This window comes from Pocillopora damicornis, chromosome 12 (assembly GCF_964200805.1).
Source record: "Pocillopora damicornis chromosome 12, jaPocDami1.2, whole genome shotgun sequence".
Lineage (NCBI taxonomy): Eukaryota > Metazoa > Cnidaria > Anthozoa > Scleractinia > Pocilloporidae > Pocillopora > Pocillopora damicornis.
The window spans coordinates 17,109,560-17,126,700 of record NC_142681.1 but is presented as its reverse complement, the minus strand read 5'-3'; the positions used below and the strand labels follow the sequence as shown (position 1 = coordinate 17,126,700).

The 17,141-nt window shown below is 38.0% G+C and overlaps 1 protein-coding gene and 1 pseudogene across 1 annotated transcript in view; both read left to right on the top strand.

Annotated features, from left to right (window-relative positions):
- LOC149036763 (uncharacterized) overlaps window positions 1–17,141 on the top strand; it is a 386,542-nt pseudogene that overhangs the window by 330,090 nt on the left and 39,311 nt on the right.
- The window catches only part of LOC113664149 (putative ATP-dependent RNA helicase DDX60), a 28,727-nt gene that overhangs the window by 3,225 nt on the left and 8,361 nt on the right, over window positions 1–17,141 (top strand). The window contains exons 2-27 of the mRNA XM_089188874.1: window positions 344–495; window positions 1,404–1,511; window positions 1,812–1,932; window positions 2,578–2,747; window positions 3,503–3,897; window positions 4,349–4,456; window positions 4,917–5,063; window positions 5,177–5,335; window positions 5,841–6,012; window positions 6,336–6,485; window positions 7,006–7,129; window positions 8,994–9,109; window positions 9,223–9,401; window positions 9,729–9,777; window positions 10,175–10,369; window positions 10,658–10,851; window positions 11,514–11,642; window positions 11,822–11,971; window positions 12,718–12,837; window positions 13,811–13,906; window positions 14,531–14,646; window positions 14,775–14,860; window positions 15,234–15,367; window positions 16,240–16,344; window positions 16,430–16,552; window positions 16,959–17,134. Coding sequence (XP_089045000.1) covers window positions 345–495; window positions 1,404–1,511; window positions 1,812–1,932; window positions 2,578–2,747; window positions 3,503–3,897; window positions 4,349–4,456; window positions 4,917–5,063; window positions 5,177–5,335; window positions 5,841–6,012; window positions 6,336–6,485; window positions 7,006–7,129; window positions 8,994–9,109; window positions 9,223–9,401; window positions 9,729–9,777; window positions 10,175–10,369; window positions 10,658–10,851; window positions 11,514–11,642; window positions 11,822–11,971; window positions 12,718–12,837; window positions 13,811–13,906; window positions 14,531–14,646; window positions 14,775–14,860; window positions 15,234–15,367; window positions 16,240–16,344; window positions 16,430–16,552; window positions 16,959–17,134 — 3,773 coding nt within the window. The 5' untranslated portion in view covers window position 344. The remainder of the gene's footprint in view (window positions 1–343; window positions 496–1,403; window positions 1,512–1,811; window positions 1,933–2,577; window positions 2,748–3,502; window positions 3,898–4,348; window positions 4,457–4,916; window positions 5,064–5,176; window positions 5,336–5,840; window positions 6,013–6,335; window positions 6,486–7,005; window positions 7,130–8,993; window positions 9,110–9,222; window positions 9,402–9,728; window positions 9,778–10,174; window positions 10,370–10,657; window positions 10,852–11,513; window positions 11,643–11,821; window positions 11,972–12,717; window positions 12,838–13,810; window positions 13,907–14,530; window positions 14,647–14,774; window positions 14,861–15,233; window positions 15,368–16,239; window positions 16,345–16,429; window positions 16,553–16,958; window positions 17,135–17,141) is intronic.

The window sequence follows — 17,141 nt, the reverse complement described above, 5'->3', positions numbered from 1 at the left end:
GCGCTTTTTTTACGTGCTCTCTAATTGACAGGTGTCAGATTATGAATCCTTCTAAAATCACCTTTATCATTACGTAAATGAAAATGTTTCGATGAAGCATCTCTCTTTCCAATTTGCATTACCTCTATTTGAACTACCATTTACTTTACTGGGGTAGGAGAGCCAAGGCGAATGCCGAGAAAAAAATTTACTCAAGTACTCTCCCTCGCCCCCAGGTTTCGAAGTTTGCCTTTGCGAGGAAGAAAGGCAGTAGTCTTACCGTACTGACATTGGCTAATTCCCACAAATGTTCGGAGCAGTTTCTAATTCACCTAAATAACCCAACTATTTGATTTTTATGCAGGATGGCTGATGGAGGCGAAGATTGTTATTCAACATCCGATTTGCACTTTGATGTTACGGTGGTTGACTCCAGTGATGGCGAAACTGACAGCGACGATGTCAGTGAGGAGTTTAGTGAGGAGTTTAGTGAGGATGACGATGTTGTGAACCTGTGTAAGATTATTAAGAAATTCAAGTTTCTCTGTGGTAGTTGTAATGTATACAAATGATTGTCAAACTGAGTTTCCCCGGTTGCTCCTTTACGGGCCTGTTGAGGTCTGCAGAGTGCCGGTGATCGAATGGAGATGCAGTCCAATTGTTGTCGGTTGGAACATGTAAGCTTTCTGTCAAACTACCGGTAGAACACAGTTTTTCAAATGATTGTTTTGAAAACTTTTATCTTTCAGTTTAATCTTTTGTTTCTGTTTTTCTTAAATCTTTTTTTTTTCACGATATTCATCTTTCTTTTAAATGAAATACCAGCACTATGTGTTTCGCAGCACATTATACTGAAACCCTAACATCACTAACAACATTTTTACTTCTAACAATGCATCAAACATCCTAACATGTTACTTCTGTTCTTGAAAGTGCGGTTCATCTCAATTCTAAGGTCAGCTAAAATGTGATTTCTCTTCATGTGGCTGTGGAAGTGGCCCAATGGTCAGTCCACTAGACTCCGTGTTTTGTGGTCCGGGTGCGCGACCAGGCCAGGTCAACGTATTTTGTTCAAAGGCCAAAACTTTACTCTCATAGCGCCTCTTTCCACCCAGGAGTAAAAATGGGTGCCGGCGAATTGTCAGGGAAGCCTGATGAAATGCTGGGGGTTACATTGTGATGGACTGGCATACCATCCTGGGGGGAGTGCTGATACTCCTAGTAGCTTTATGGTAATCGGGATAAGCTCCGGCTGAATGGGGTACTAGGCTCGAGTGCAGACTTCACTTACATGTAATTGACTGTCACCCTAGAAATAACAATCTAGTGGTAACAATGAAATAATACGGTTTGCGTGGTTTATTCCTTGCACACAAGCTGTTTTTTGCTTGCTTGGAAATCTAATTTTGTGGTTACTGCTGTAGCTGGTAGTGAAGAAGAAGAAGAATTCCAATTGGAAGATGAGGAAGAAGAGCTAATTGACGAGGAGGAGGAAGGACAATTTTCAAAAGAGCCAGGGAAGCTAGATAAAGGTTATCTGACTTGCATCAAATCATCTTTTGCCGAGCTAAATATTCCCTTCTCCAAACGAACATGTAGCAAATAATGTTCTATATTCCGCATCCTTTATTGTCGCCCAGGTTTTCAGGTAAATAATCATCACGCTACCTAAGTGGTGGAACAGAGTTTAGCTTTCTCAAGAAACAATTTTTTGAACGATATCAGTGGAGAAACTGTCACTGTGGACCCTGTGCTTCAAACCTAAGAAAGTCCACAGAAAGAATTATTTAACTATCGATAGGATTTCGTACCAGTCTATTTGATTGTTATAGGTGGAGGATCAGAAGAACCGCATGAGGATGGTGTTGACAACGATGAAAAACCTCCACCCAACTTCTCCAAAATTATGCATTTGGTTAGAAAAAGATTTTATGGCCGAGGAGTGGATACAAGGTTAGTATACAGATCAGACCGGGATTGGTCGGCTTATGTTGGAGAGTGCCGCACTACCGCGTGGGAGGTTGAAGGTTCAAGCCCCAAACCGGACCAACACTCAGGATCTTAAAATAACCGAGGAAAATGTGCTACCTTTGCTATAACATCTGAGAATGGTTATACATTCTAGTCTTCTCGATTAAGGACGAGAAACCCATCTCCTGCATCGCTGTACTGGTTAGCAGGGGACGTTTAAGGACCCACGTACATATCGCAAGAAGTAGGGAACGTAGCTCCTGATGTTGAGTTTTGATCTTGTTATTGTTTATAAATTTGAAATATACTCCATAAGTATTTTCCTTATTGAAGGAGGTGGGGCAATAATAGAGGAAGAAGGAGTAGACGGAAATAGAATTATATAACGCGCGTGAAAATTGATAAAATGACGAATTTTTAATGAAGCATCACAAGTACCCAGGAATGGATCAGTCGTAAGTTTTTTCTTTATTCTGATTGTTAGAAATGTGGAGTTCGGGTGGCAACTGCACTCAGCGGACTAAAACCTCAAATCTACCAAATCTTGGAACAAGCATTTTATATTTTAAGAACGAAAAAATGTTTCCTTAAGAAAGAAGTGCTCAGTATCCCTTTTCTGCTCAACAGGTTTGTCAACATCCTGACTGACTTTGCAGATGCGGAGATTTTCCTGATCGACGGCGACTCCTTGCTGTTAGAAATTATTGGTGAAAAAAGCTTGGATTGGAATAACGGGGGGCAGTTTCTGCATCTTACATACTTAGCAGAGCGATTTTTGCAAAAGTTCACAGAGAAAGGTTAGTGCAAAGATGGCTGAACACATCCCACAGGGCAAATTCCATAGGAATGCACACTAAAACTACATTTTGGTTTTTATAAAATAAAAGTAGAATTTAACGAATAGGCGCGGTGGGTGAATGAGATATTTTTGTTAATTCTCAGAAATTACAATCTTATGTTGAGGCCTCCGTTTATCTTCCTCTCGTTTCCTTTTTCACTTACAAGAAATTACTCGCATAATTCTAAGTCCTATGAAGTTTTCGTCCTTGCGCTGGCATGTTGCTGTTCCACATTAAAGGATTTTTCTTTATCTTCCGGAACAAACCAAAACAGCCCTGTTTAAGCTGCAATGACGTCATCGTTTCACGTTTTCACTAATGAGGATTGGAAATGTACTCGGGTCTCGTATGTTTTTTTTCCATGAGTTTTACGAATGGTGTACTTTATGGCAAATTAATAAATACGATGAAAGGGTAAACAGGTGACGTGGTCCCCTTGCCTGGTGGCCTCGAGTTCCGTCGCCCCCATTGAAGCACCGTCGTCTCCCAATGAAGTTCCGTTGCCTAGAAGTATGGTTCTTTTATTAAACTTAGGTCAAAAGTTAGGGACAACGCATCCATACTTCAGAGAGACGGAACTTTTATAGGGCGACGGAACTTGCTGCGACAGTGCAAGGAGGCGACGTCACCAACAACTGATGAAAGGTTATTCATCGCTGTTTTAATCTGTTCAAATTTTTTTTATCTTATAAACGGTGATTATTTCTCTCAAGGTGGCGTTTTCCACATCGTCTTTTTTAAAGAAATGGAAATCATCTGGAGAAGTAATCCGTCCCTGCTGCTCGCTCGAGAAGCTCTTATTCTTCATCTCCAGCGCAACACAGATTTCATTGTGAAAACGTCAATGGTAGATTTCTGGGGACAGGAGTGGAAAGATTACGTTAATGACGAAGTTCCTGCCTTTTTGCTGTTGACGGATGCTGAAAACATTCCCTGGAAGGAAGGAAAGCTAAAAGCAACAATGCAATATTTTTTCCGGTGTTTCTTGTTTCATTGTCTCGCGCATGGATTGAATTGCGTGTTCGTTTCTGGCATCGAGATAACTGCGACCAAAGTGATGGGATTTTACATCTATTCATCGGCTATTCACAAAAACTGCTTTATGACGGTAAAAATTATTCTCACCGGAAACTAACAAAATTTAAAAGGTCCACTTTCACGCGAGGATAGTTTTTAATTTTCTACTATTGCTTTGATTTACATTTAAAAGCTTAGTGATTGATCGAGGAAACTCATATTTCCCAGTTAAACAAGCAGTTGCAAAACTAAAGTCAAACTTGACTTAGCATTGACTTCTTTCCTTCTGTTCGTTGAGTCTTTGTGATATTTTCCTCAGTGTGATGGGCCATTTTGGTTAATTTGGTCTCAGACTTAGATTTATTATACTCAACTAACGATAAACCCTTGAGACCGTTTTTCCCTCTCACTACCTTCATTTGAAATCAGGTGTAACGTGGATGAAATATGGATAGTTATTATTTTCCCACAGAAACATCGCCTTTATAGGTAACGAAACTGAGTTTATCAAACGTGTTTAATTACATTGATTGTATTTTTAGTTTGAACAGCCAATTTGGAAAACATGGCAATATCTGGTGAGTTACTGGAAGGATCAGGCATATAAATACTCTCCAAGATGGTCGGACACGTTTCCTGGAGACGCTCTGGTGGGTGATATTCGAGACATTTTGAGCGCACCATAAAGATTTTATCTAAAATATAATTATCACTTGACGGTCTCTGGAGAAATATTATTTTGGAAAGTCTTCTCGCTGAATTTTCTGTTGATTCGATGCCAAAAATACCAACAACGCAAAATCAAATTCCTTGTTTTTCAAACAATAAAATCTTTTAATTCCAAGTTGAGAGTCTGGATCTTTTTTCAATTTGACGAAGTTCTGAGAAGCACTTGTCTCAAAATGTTACTTCTCATTGTGCACACATGATTGCATGCAGATTTCACTATGATCGGGGAAACAGCAAACTCGGAGAAATGAATTTCATATCATTAGGGGAGGGGGACGCCGCTCAATCTAAATTATGTAGATGTATGATCATTCTTTGATATTGTCGTTCGCTGTGGAATAACCAGTTGGTATGGATCTATTTATAATCCTTCTAAAATAGGTGGACGAACCTCAGATTGACATAGAGGCAGAAGTTCGCAAAGCTCTTCAGCCTCCACGCCGACAAGGCGGCTGTCGACAAGTTACCGCAGTCCTTGGGTGTGCACTGATCCTCTTTAAAGCTCTCAAGGACCCTAGAAGCACCAAGGTACGTACGAAAGTGATACATTAAGTGGAAAGTAGAACTTTCTTAACGATGAATTATTCAAATATGTTACTCACGGAATGATACGAGGGTTTGTCTTTCCATTGCGCTTACAGGAAAAGATGAAAACTGTAGAGGACAGAATGAAGCTTTTTTTGCTTCACATTGTATTACTGAACAAACTGCCGTTGAAGTGTAGAGCTCACCTCATAGACGAGAACTTGTTAAATGAATTCTGTAAAGCAAAGGATGATAACGTCTATCCCTTTAACGAGGTTAGTGAGGTTACGTGACAAATTTTCATATGGTGGACTCTCTCACAATGGACACTGTCCTAAACGGAGATGTGCAACTTCGGCCGTATCGTTTTCCCGACAACCATGCATAGTGTGCATTACAGACGCATTATTAGACACGGTTAACCAAACACATCTCTTCTATTTCCTATTAATGTCCACTCACGGAATCTCCAACGGCGGTAAACGTTCCTCCAAGAATTAGATCATTCCGGAAGGCGAAGAACGGCATAAAAGAGGTCGTCTATCTCTTCCCCACTATGTATGAATAATGAAGGCTTAGTTCCTGAAATTACTTTTCAACTTGTCATGCCTCTATTTTCGTTTCAGAGATGTGTACATCTATTGTGAAGTTTTGCCCTAGAGTGGATTTATGTTGAAAGGAGTTATGTCTCGTTGCTTAGCATTTTTTATAAAGCATACAACATAAAACAAAAAATTACCTAGTACTCATACGCGTGATGCGTTTATTACTTGCTGACAGATCTATACGTGTTTATGGGAGATTTTAAAGACAATACAAGTTGTGCAGAGAGATGCAAGTAGAGACCAAACAAGCAATGAATTTTTTAAGTCAGTAGCAGATTTAATGGATGGGCGTCTGGTCCATACTCTCTTTTCCGTTGTCTTGGAGCAAAGGTCAAATGGAGTTGAAGGTGGGTTAGAAAAATGGTGAAGTAAATGGGCGCGTTAATCTCGCGCGCTAAATTCCCGATGGCGAAATAGAATCCTTTATGACTGTAAGGATCGTTATGATTCTTTCTTCGTTTTGTTTAGATATACTTTTCACTCTTGTTCGTTTTGTTCTTTTTCAACTTACACGTTTTTTGGGAGAGCACACAAATACACGTTAGCTGCAGATGTATTAATCATATCTACAGTTTTCACTGAGCTGTATACGTGCAATAGCTTGTTGCAATCCATATTTAACTACACCTGTGGTTATGTCTTCTTCATAATTATTTTGTACTGGTATTAGGACTCAATCTACCAGGAGATGTCATCACGGAATTAGAAGATGCGTGGCAAAATGCCGTAGACGTTGTAAACAGGTCATGCGGTTCCCATTCCCTCGAGGCCCAGTTTTTTCCCTTTGCCGAGGATTTGGCAGATTTTCATGCGGCAGTAGGTGAGAAATGTTTTCAGCAAGCTCTTGTGTGCGAATCATTTTATTGATTTACATCTCCTTTTCTAAATTTATCTCTATGTTCTCTAATTAAAGGGTTTTTTTTTCGTTTCATTTGGCATAGATTGTGAATTTTCCTTCTTTACTCTTCTTTCGATCATAGAAACATGGTTTAACCTTGTTTACTTATGTATTGAATTATTTTGCATAAAATAGTAAGCCATGAACTTGTTCCATTTCCGTGAATGTCGCGATCAATTAAAAAAAAAAAGAATTGAAAAAGTCTTAAAAGATGTCAGTCTGAACTGATCAGGACAAAACAAGTCGGACGTTGCAAATAAATGAGTTAAATATCAGACTATGTTGGCTCTGTTCCCACATGAGAAAGCTAAACTTCCGTTTTTACAGCTGCAGGCGGGATAGTTTCATTTTTTGAAAAGTGAAGCATTTATATTTTTAAAGTGCCAAAGTGGGTGACGAGAACTGAAAATGTTAAGCGCTCATTTTTTTTTTTCTGCTACAGCAGTTTCGGTTGTGCGTTCTGATGCAGACTCCACCATCAAGCTTAGGCGACTTACTGAGGTGCAAAGTGATCTTGTGAATGACTATGCTGGCGACATTCGGGCAGAAATTAACGCCATGGCTGAGTAAGTTGATAAAAAGCTAAAGCCTTGTCTTTCATTCGGCTTTATGCTGGTTTTTTCCTTTTTGAGGAACATGTTAAGTCTGCTTAACTCGTCCTTGTCCTGTCGTGTCCGTTGATCTTGCACTTCGTATGGCTTGCGACTGTACTTTAACATAGATAAACGAGATGCATAGTTTTCGCGAAACATCAGAGACTAAAAAAGTGATGCCGTTGGGTTTTGTCAGTGTATAATTTTTTTTTTGTTTCCACACATTGTGACTAATTAACTGATTGAGTGTTTCTGTTTGTTGTATAGCTTGAAAGCCCATTTTCAACCTTGATGCAACGCGCGCCGCGACCTAATGTCCTGTAACACGAAATTCCCACATCACTGAAAACCTTCTAAAATCGTCTTTCTCAAGAGCCATCCTGGACTTATAGTCAACTGTTTTACGGTTAATACATTCGCCGTTCGTCATTTTACAGTTTCCTCACAGTATTTTGAATTTTATCCGGAAGAAGCCGAAGAAAAAGTGTCACGCTTGGATCTCTTCCTACTCTGTGAACAGAGTCGGCGAAAGGACAACGTTCATTTTTTTTCACTTTCTAGAAGCGCTTGAGGATTCTAAATGAAGATGAAATATTTCCAATAGAAATTGGAGTTTTTTAAAGAGAAATGTGGAAAAATATCAGACTGCCGGACGTTTAGTTATTCGGTAGTGTCCGGTGAAATTTTCTCAGTGTCACGTTTAGATCTCTTCGTACTCTGTGTACAAGGTCAGCGAAACGGACAACGTTGGAATTTTTTCACTTTCTAGAGGTGCTTGAGGATTGCTAAGAAGGAAGATTATTTTCCAACGAAGAATTTATATTTCATAAAGAAATATGGAGTTATTTGAGGACCGTGTCCAGCCGTGTCATTGAAAAGTTTAGGCTGCCTGGAAGCGTTTGAGGATTGTAAATAAAGGCAGAACATTTTCGTATAAACATTTTTGGGATTTCGAAGAGAAATATGGAAAAATATCGGAATGCCGGACGTTTAATTCTTTTAAGTTTCGTCACTCCATTGCAGGAACGTCAGCGACACTGATAGTTTGCGTTACAATTCTTATTTGCTGCTTTGCATGGACAACAACCTCGACTACTCTTTCGAGCGCAAGCTCCTCTCCACGGGCAGGAAACTTCAACTGACCCTTGGTCCTATTTAACAAGGATGGCAAACTTCAATTAGAAAAAATTGATGAATGGATGAAAACGTGGTACGTTGAATCAACATTTTCACCTTCTTCGAAATGCTCGCAAGGATTTTCTTGTTCTTCTTTGGCAACAACGGATCCATAAGCGTTTGCTGCCTCGGAATCTACAAAATCAATGGATTCATCTGATTCCATGCCGGATTAAAACGAATAGAACTGTTTTAAACAGAATTATTTTGACAAGCTCTTCAAATTCATCGGAGAAAACGCAGAAGGTATTTTGAGACAACGTGACAAGGTAAAAATAACTGACCAATCAGAGGCGCTATCTAAACAAAAGCGGTGGTTCAAAACAAAAACAAACGACAGCCTTGCATCAAGGTTGGAAATGGGCCTTTAACACGATTGGAGTGCTAATTTATGTACGGTCAGGCTCGAAAAACCCGACAAAAACACGTAACTATGAAATTTGATGAGCTTCAGAACCTCTGCCCTTTAATTATCAACTACGAGTTCACGAAGTTTCCAAGCATTCCGAGAGGATGCAAGACTAACTGAATTGACAAGTTTAGTCAAGTGAACCCAACAGAAACCCTGAAAACAATTTGTTGATTAATTGTATTTTGCAGTTTGTTTGTTTGTTCTTTTTTTGTGATATTATTTCATGCCTGGTTTGTTCCTGCTCCGCAGAGAAATGAGTGATGACGATATACCTAACGTTGGCCGTGAATTTGATGAACGATACCACTGGCATTCTCTTAAGCCTCTTTCTGATGATTACGACAGAACAAAGAAATCTATTACTGGTAAAATACCTCCAAGCCTAATAAAATTGAAAGTTAACCAGCAAAGAACTGTTTTCACAGTATGAAAATAACAGCACATCTTTAAATTATAATGTCGATACATCTCTTTTTAGATAATCCTCCAGAAAATCCTTGGCATAGGGAACGGTATTTGCAAGATAAGCAGAAATATGCTCGCTTTCAAAGATTCTACGGCAATTCACTGGTTGGTGGCATTGATCAACAAAAAATCGTCACTGTCAAAGAGTCAGGATCGAAGAAAAAAAAAGGAAAAAGAAAGGAAAGTAAACAGGTTAGTTTTGTCAGGGAAATATTATAATCTTATATAAAGTCCTTCATAACAATCTTTTTACATGTTTGGGACCTTTATTTGGAATAAGATATGAGATTTTTTGCGTGTATTGCATGATTATTTGCTCATTTGTTTGTTTGTGTTTTGTTTTATTTGTTTGTTTGTTTGTAAAGGGAAATGATATTCACCCTCCCTGGGTATGAAGAATAGCCAATTCATTAGATATATTTCAAGAGTCTACCCGACAATAACTTCGGAATTCCAGTCCGAGAAAGGTGTTTTCCGAACTTGTCTTAAGAAACACGCTCACTTTTGATTTTTTTACAGAGCAAAAAGGCTGCAGAAATAATCAAAGAAAATCTTAAAAAAACCACAGGTAAGTCGTTAATACATATTTCTACCTATGAAAATGATCATGTCCATGAAATATCATCACTTTCATAGGTTTCGCAGCTGTTTCGCTGTATTTCCTCTTTGTGCCATAATTAGGAACAAGCGTGATAAGATGACAAGTAAAGAACTGATCTTCTCAATTTTACTGCAATTTGCACTAATACAGAAATACGGAAGAGAGCAAATTCTGGCCCCTTCGATAATTAAATGTAAACTGTGCCTCTGTGCCTTGGATATCTGAGGTTAAATATCCCTAGTACAAAATACCTGTGAAGGGGTGCTTGTTTTGTAATTAGCATGATCAAGACAAGAGAGTGTTCAAAACTTTTATTTCGGTAAAAAAGGATTGAAATGTACTTTTCGCTTTTTTTTTAAAACAGAGAAAGCAGAATTGGAAGATCAAGAAAAGTGGGATATCACTGTGAGGAATATCGAAAAAAATCTGAAGAGAGATGACTTCAGCGCTGTCCTTAAATTGGTTGATCAATATCTGTCAGTTTGCAAATCTCCCGAACTTCGTCTTCACGCGCTCATGACTAAAGTCGACAGTTGCTTTGAGGCCTGGAAACAGACAAGTAAGTCAAAGTCAAACGATGTGTTTTCACAAGACATTACGGTAGGTAAATTGGGAAGGCGGCTTTATGCATGTTGGTGTTCCAAGTCAGTTTTCTGGGATCAGAACTCTTTTCTCTTTCTTTTCTCAATCCTTTCAAATGATTCACCTGCGACTTCAAACGCGATCAAAAACGCTGTTTTAGGAGAATAAGGATGGATTTCAAAAGTAAAAAAAATCTGAGAGCGCATTTGAGCGACAAGGATATTAAAGTTGCACTGCAGTTTAACAAATTAACTTTTTTTCCTAGGAGATGCGGACCCAGAATCTAATGATATGAAATATCCTGTACTTTTGATGGAAAGTGTACATAAAATATCTCAAGACTTGCCAAGTGTTCTGAATGATAAAAACAGAAAGAAACTTGCTAGAATTATGCAAAATTTGGGATTTGACGACCTTGTTCCTTTGTTTTATGAGATGCCACCAGATCGTGAGAGAAGGGTAAATATACCATTCCACATCAACTATTCAACGTTTACAAGCGAATATTGCTCAAATGTAGTTTTAACATTCTTACTCTCATTATATGCCACCAAAGTCAAAGGAGTAACTGATATGACTCAAACTTCTCTCTCTCTCTCTATAGAAAACTAATACGTTATTCAAAAAAATTGACCCTTTATTCAATCAATAAACATTTTGTGTAAACCAAAGAAATCCTAGCTCAGTGTAACAGACGTCTGCATTTATCCACCCGTTTGACCGCGAATTACTTTTCAAACTACTCTCTTGGCCTTGTTTACTATAACGAATCTCGAATTTCAAAGACAGACAACGATGCACACTATATATCATGCGAGAATGCAATTATAAACAATAATAAGTTGCAAGTGAAGAAATGATCATCGGAGATGAGCTGCAATAAAATAAATTGCAAGAAAGAAGCCTATGACGGAACATGTGACATGTGAATGAACGTGTTAGGAAATATCAAAAAAAAATTGCTTACATAGTTCTTAACTGTTGATAATAATGTTAGTGATATTTTTCTTAAAGTTATCCTTTTGTCCAGAGATATCGTTAGAGAAAAATAGTAATGAGGACTGTTGAGGTAAGGATGATGAGTACCTCGGAATTATGTCATAAACGTCTTTTGATCCTAGAATGAACGGCTTTTTGTTCACAACACAAGCACCAGATTCCAACTTGAATACATGGGGCATTTGCTGAAACGGGAAGAGAGAACCGATCCGGACCCTCGGGTTGAAAATTTTATTCCGGATACATGGCAGGTATATATTAATAGTATATTTACCATGCATAATGAAGACATGCTCGTGCTTGAAACATTAATAATAGTTATAAAAGTTATGGTAAGTGCCCCTCCGAGGCCATTTATTTGGTATCAGTTTGTGCAAGCTCAAGAAATTTTCTAGTTTGATGCTGGAGTGTCTTTTTTTTCATTTCGAAGCGCGAACTTCTCGATGCTGTTGATAACAATGAATCAGCTGTGATAGTAGCACCAACTTCTTCAGGAAAGACTTACGCCTCCTACTACTGCATGGAGAAAGTTCTGAGGCAAGACGATGATAGTGTAGTGGTCTATGTCGCACCGACAAAGGTAAAGTGGCATTCCCTGACATTTTCTTTCACCAGAAAGAATGACCTTACCCCTTAAAATTGCCTATAAATTGGCCTAAAACTCGAACATGGGCGAAAAACAACTTAATAACTTAGCCACTTACGCAAAACCGCGCCACGCCTTTTACCAATATATGCTGTATGGTTGTCGTTGAAACAATCTTTTTGAGTTAGAAATACATATCGGTAGAGCTCCTAAATGTACAAATAATGTGGCCTTAAGCATTTAAAGACAAGGTTGATGAGCTGAGGCAATTCATTAGAGTTTCAAAACGCGGTCAGCGGCATAATTTTGTTTAATCCTTCTATTTGTGGTGGGAAGCTTTATACGATTTCTGGTGCATGTTTCCTCTTTAAATTCTCAATGGCTAAAGGGCCCACCTCATCTGAACGTGCTTCAAAGTCCAAATACTTACCTAAACCTCCGCCAAAATTTGTCATCATCTTTAATGTGTTATGGAAAAGCCAGCCTTCTTTAGTTCTAATCATTGTCAAATCATGTCACAAAAGAACCCAGTGAGGCGAAAATTTTGATTAAGTACTGTTTCAAATTTATTCATTTCTCGGCCTGGTCAAGTTTTGGATAACTGTGTAAGAGTCAATGAGTTCTCATTTCAGTTTTGCACCTATAGAGAATAATTTTAAAGAAATAGCAAAACAAAATGGTTGTCCAATTTCATTTACTGTATCATTCTGACTACTAATCAATTCTTACTGTCCCGTTAGGCGTTGGTCAATCAAGTCGTTGCTACAATTTATGCTCGGTTTACAAAACAGATGCCCAAAGGGAGATCAGTGTTCGGTATTTTTACGAGGGACTATCGTCACAACACACTAAATTCCCAGGTAACTAGAAATGAATTTGAAAATCGGTAGCCGTAGCACCCTTTGTTTGCAAAAGTATGAGAAAATGCCTTAGATTTCACTGGCATGAAACTTATAAATGTTGAGGAAATACTTTTAAAGTTAATCTTAAGAAGGGTTCTTAGGGTTATTTGACCGCGCGAGATCTGGGTGCGAACACAGCGCGAGCTTTAGAAATGTCAACATGCAAAACAAGCATGGCAGTTCGATACGATAGCACGATTGTTATTTGAAAAGGTAGATTAAAAGCAGTTTAACAAAATACAGTTTTTATGTGATGGAATCTAGGGTTTCCAGCAACTGTACCCGTAATATTCATGGGCCTTTCACGCCTGAAAAAGAGGTCAAACGAAAAGAAAACATCGTAGGAATTATTGCCAAAAGGCGACAGATCGCGACAGATTCGAAAGTTTACGCATGCTCAGATATATGTCTTGACGAAGTTCTATTCCATTACGTAATGTTTTGCGACAAAGAAAATAGGGATCTTTCGAGCAAGAGTTATCACGTTTCCGTCGGTGGCCATGGAATTTCCTAAAATTTGCTGAACCGTTAAACATATTTGTGCCCTCCTGGTGCCTGCAAAAAATTGCAAATAGCGAGGAAACTGCCTTTGTAACCCCTATGTTTTTCGGCCTTAAAATAATCGGCAGGACAAATTTCACAAATTGTGAGAATTTTGAGAGATTTTGCCAAAACAAATAGATAAAAATCAAAGGCAAAGCCAAATTATCACTGGCGAACACCTCCCTTCGCGAAGGCCTAGCTTAATAACGGAAATCATTTTGATTATATTTACTACGGCAAACGATAGTCCGAACCTTGCTCATCGCTCTTTTGATGGCTTTTAGCGACCTAGAAAAGCGCGCGCGCCAACATTGAGCAAAACCCTAGGAAGCCTCCTTAATACAGTATTATTTCAATAGCACCCTTTTGTTTGCCATTTTACCTACAGATTCTTGTAACAGTCCCCCAGTGTTTGGAGATCCTCTTTCTCTCTCCGCACAGACAGCATTGGACGAAGAACGTAAAATACGTGATTTTTGATGAGGTAAAAGAGTATCATATCCTTCTGTTGCCACGTCAACAAGTGAACGTTTGTTGAGCATGCAGTTTCGCTGAGCTGGTTTGTTCATTTAGTTAAAGTAGATGAGTTTATTGAAAAAGCTATTAAAGGCTATTTCCTATATGTTTGTTTCTCTCGTACTTAGTATTTAAATAGAGTGTTGTTTCATCAATAATCGTAGTTTCATTAACTTAGTTATAGAACAGTTTGCCCTCTCACGGGCGTCTTTCAAGGGATGTAAATGGCTTCAAAAGTAAATTGCAAGATTGGAGCCTTTTAGAGCGTGTCTACAGCCTTGTCACGTTTTTAGCTATCTTATAGTTTTTTTTAGTTTAGGATTTAGCTTTTTATATTTTACGTATTTATTACTAGTTTTTTTTTATATTCAGTGAGTTGTTATAAGATGGAATCATACAATATTTTTGCTGCAATTACTAGAGATCTTATTTATACGTGTTCGTATTTTGAACGATTTCCTAGCTCCTCGACTAACGGTGTTAAAATAAATGATTGATTGAAATTAAGTAATCTATTTTTACCCTTATCCGCAAGTGTAGAATTTACGGGCAATAATGCAGACTGAAGTAATTTCTGTGACGCTGTACATAGGTTCACTGTATTGGTTCAGAAACTGGAGCTGAAGTGTGGGAGCATCTCCTTCTTATGATTCGCTGTCCCTTCTTAGCGCTCTCAGCAACCATTGGAAATCCAGAGGATCTAAGACGGTAAGAATTGAAGAAGAGATAGCAGTTTTTCTCACTGAAGGCTTCTGTTGAACTACTGGAAGTATCATAGTTGCTATGACCTTCCTTTTGATAACAGAGGTTGAAAGCATTCATTCTCTTATGTACAGCTGGCTGCAAGCCGCCCAAGACTTCCGTGAAAAGCAGGACAGGAAAAACAATGAAAATCTGAGGAAGTCATATCGGATCAGATTAGGTGGGAAAAAAAAAATTACAATTCTTTGAAATGGTGAATACTTTGAAATCCTTGAGTGCCTTTTTACTTATTTTTTATTTACTCCTGTTCTTCCGCGGAAACAAACCAGTTTAATATCGCAAATGCATTTTAAAGACTTTCTCTTAAAACGGCCCTTAAATTCAGTGCCATATTTGTTTTACTTTATTATTTTTGTTTGTAAGATGTTAATGACACCACGGTTCGCGAAGGTATACTACTTCTTGTTAGGCATGAAGTCGAATGTTTTCTTTCTTTTATTGTGACACACCATATCAGTTTTTACTGAGGAACTTCTCTTTACTTATTCCTAATTTTTGATTGATTTCTTCTGATTCCTCGCTTATTTTTTAAGTGAAATTTGAAGAAAGATACTCCGATCTGGAGAAGAGCATTTTCCTTCCAAGTCCTAACAACGAAGAATATCATGTTTACAGCGACGAGGAGTTCGTAAGACTTCATCCATGTGCCCAGCTAGGATACAAACAGGTCAAGCGTTTAATTCTTCATTAGCACATTCAGGATTTGTAAACTTGAGAAATTCTCTACGGTGGCCAACTTACATTATCACCTCAGTTGATAAAGCCAAATTAACTTGTTATACTACCATTGACGCAGCACCACAGTTTCTGTAGAAACTTACCCCCTTTATAAAAAAGGGGGTAAAATTTAACAGTTTATTTTTATTGACATGGCACAATAACCAAAGTGAACTATACCGTTGCATTTTCCCGATGACAATAATCGCGATTACATTGATTTTTCCTCAGTCAAGGAAAAATAATTTGTTCTTTTGTTTATAATGGTACTTATTAAATGATATAAGTAATGTGTTTTTTCTTTTGACGTCCGTTTATTCGTTTCCTTCAATCTAGACTCAATTCCCATTATGGTGCATAGTTTTTTTCTTTGGGATCAATTATTCATTTTAGTTTGTATGCGAAGATGAATTATACTTGCGGAGGATTATACAAGCGGAAAATTATACACGAAGGCAAACCCATATGTGAAGTCACCATCACCGAAATGTCGCTCGAAAAAAAAAAAACGAATAAATTCGAAGTTGCGATGCATCTGTACAGTAATAGATCTCAGTAGACGTCAAAATGTGGAAAGCACATCAAGATTTTTGTTCTTACCACATTTTGTCATCATCTGTGGTCCATGATTGAACAGACATTAGGCATCATGGAATCTATTTGTCAAGTTCTAAAGTTTTAGACCACAGTTAGGCTTTGTAAGTGTCTAGTTCTCTCTTGATTTATGTTTTGTCCGATATATGGTAAAATCCATGGATCGCTATCCTCCCTCTAATTCGAGGTACTTACCTAAGAGTCTCACATGCTCTTTTTCTTACACAGCTTCTAGAAAATGGTTTTCCAGGCGATATGGCACTTACACCAAAAGAGTCTTTGCAGCTGTATGACACTATGGTTAGTGTGTGGCCAGACTGTAAATCACTCCAGGTCAGCGCATTTGTCATAATTATTTCAATCTTGTAAATGCTAGTAGAGAAGCAATGGTTAATGTAAATAAAATTTTCCTCGGCAGAATCTTTGTGCTGAGACATATTTCCTAGAAAATAAGTTGATCCAAAAGGGTCATGCTCGGCTATACGAGAGTGACCTGAAGAAAGAGTTCAAGTCTTGGGCAGACAGCAGAGAGTCGACAAAGGTAAAAACAAATTTATTTGGTTTTCTTTGTTTTGTTAGGTCTAACCATTCTCAAAAACAAAGGGAAAAATATGCAACAATGAAACGTTGCACGCATTTTGTAGGATACAGGCTCTAATTGTTTATGTGTTTTGAATAGGATTATTATACTTTTGTTTTCTTAGGTTCAGTTAGGCTTGGGCTTTATTTTCATTACTGCTTGATTAATATTCATCACTGCAATGATCCCTCACAAATTCATTTATTGATCCGCAATTTTAAATATATCTTATTCATTTATAACCATGCTCAACAACGAATGGAAATAAAAGGTTTTAATGAACAATGAAAACGAAACACGCTCTTTTTAAGATACAGGCTCTAGTTGTATTGTATATTGAATAGGATCATTGTTTTTGTTTTCTTAGGTTCAGTCAGTTATTGATTCTTTAAACTCAGTTTTGTTGGAAACTCATTCGTCAACGGAAGAACGATGGGGTGAACAGAGAATGACTTCGTATGGCCAAATATTCATAAAGAAAACTTTTGAAAAACTTATCAACGAGCTCAAAGCCCAGGAGAAACTTCCTGCCTTGGTATTTAGGTAAATG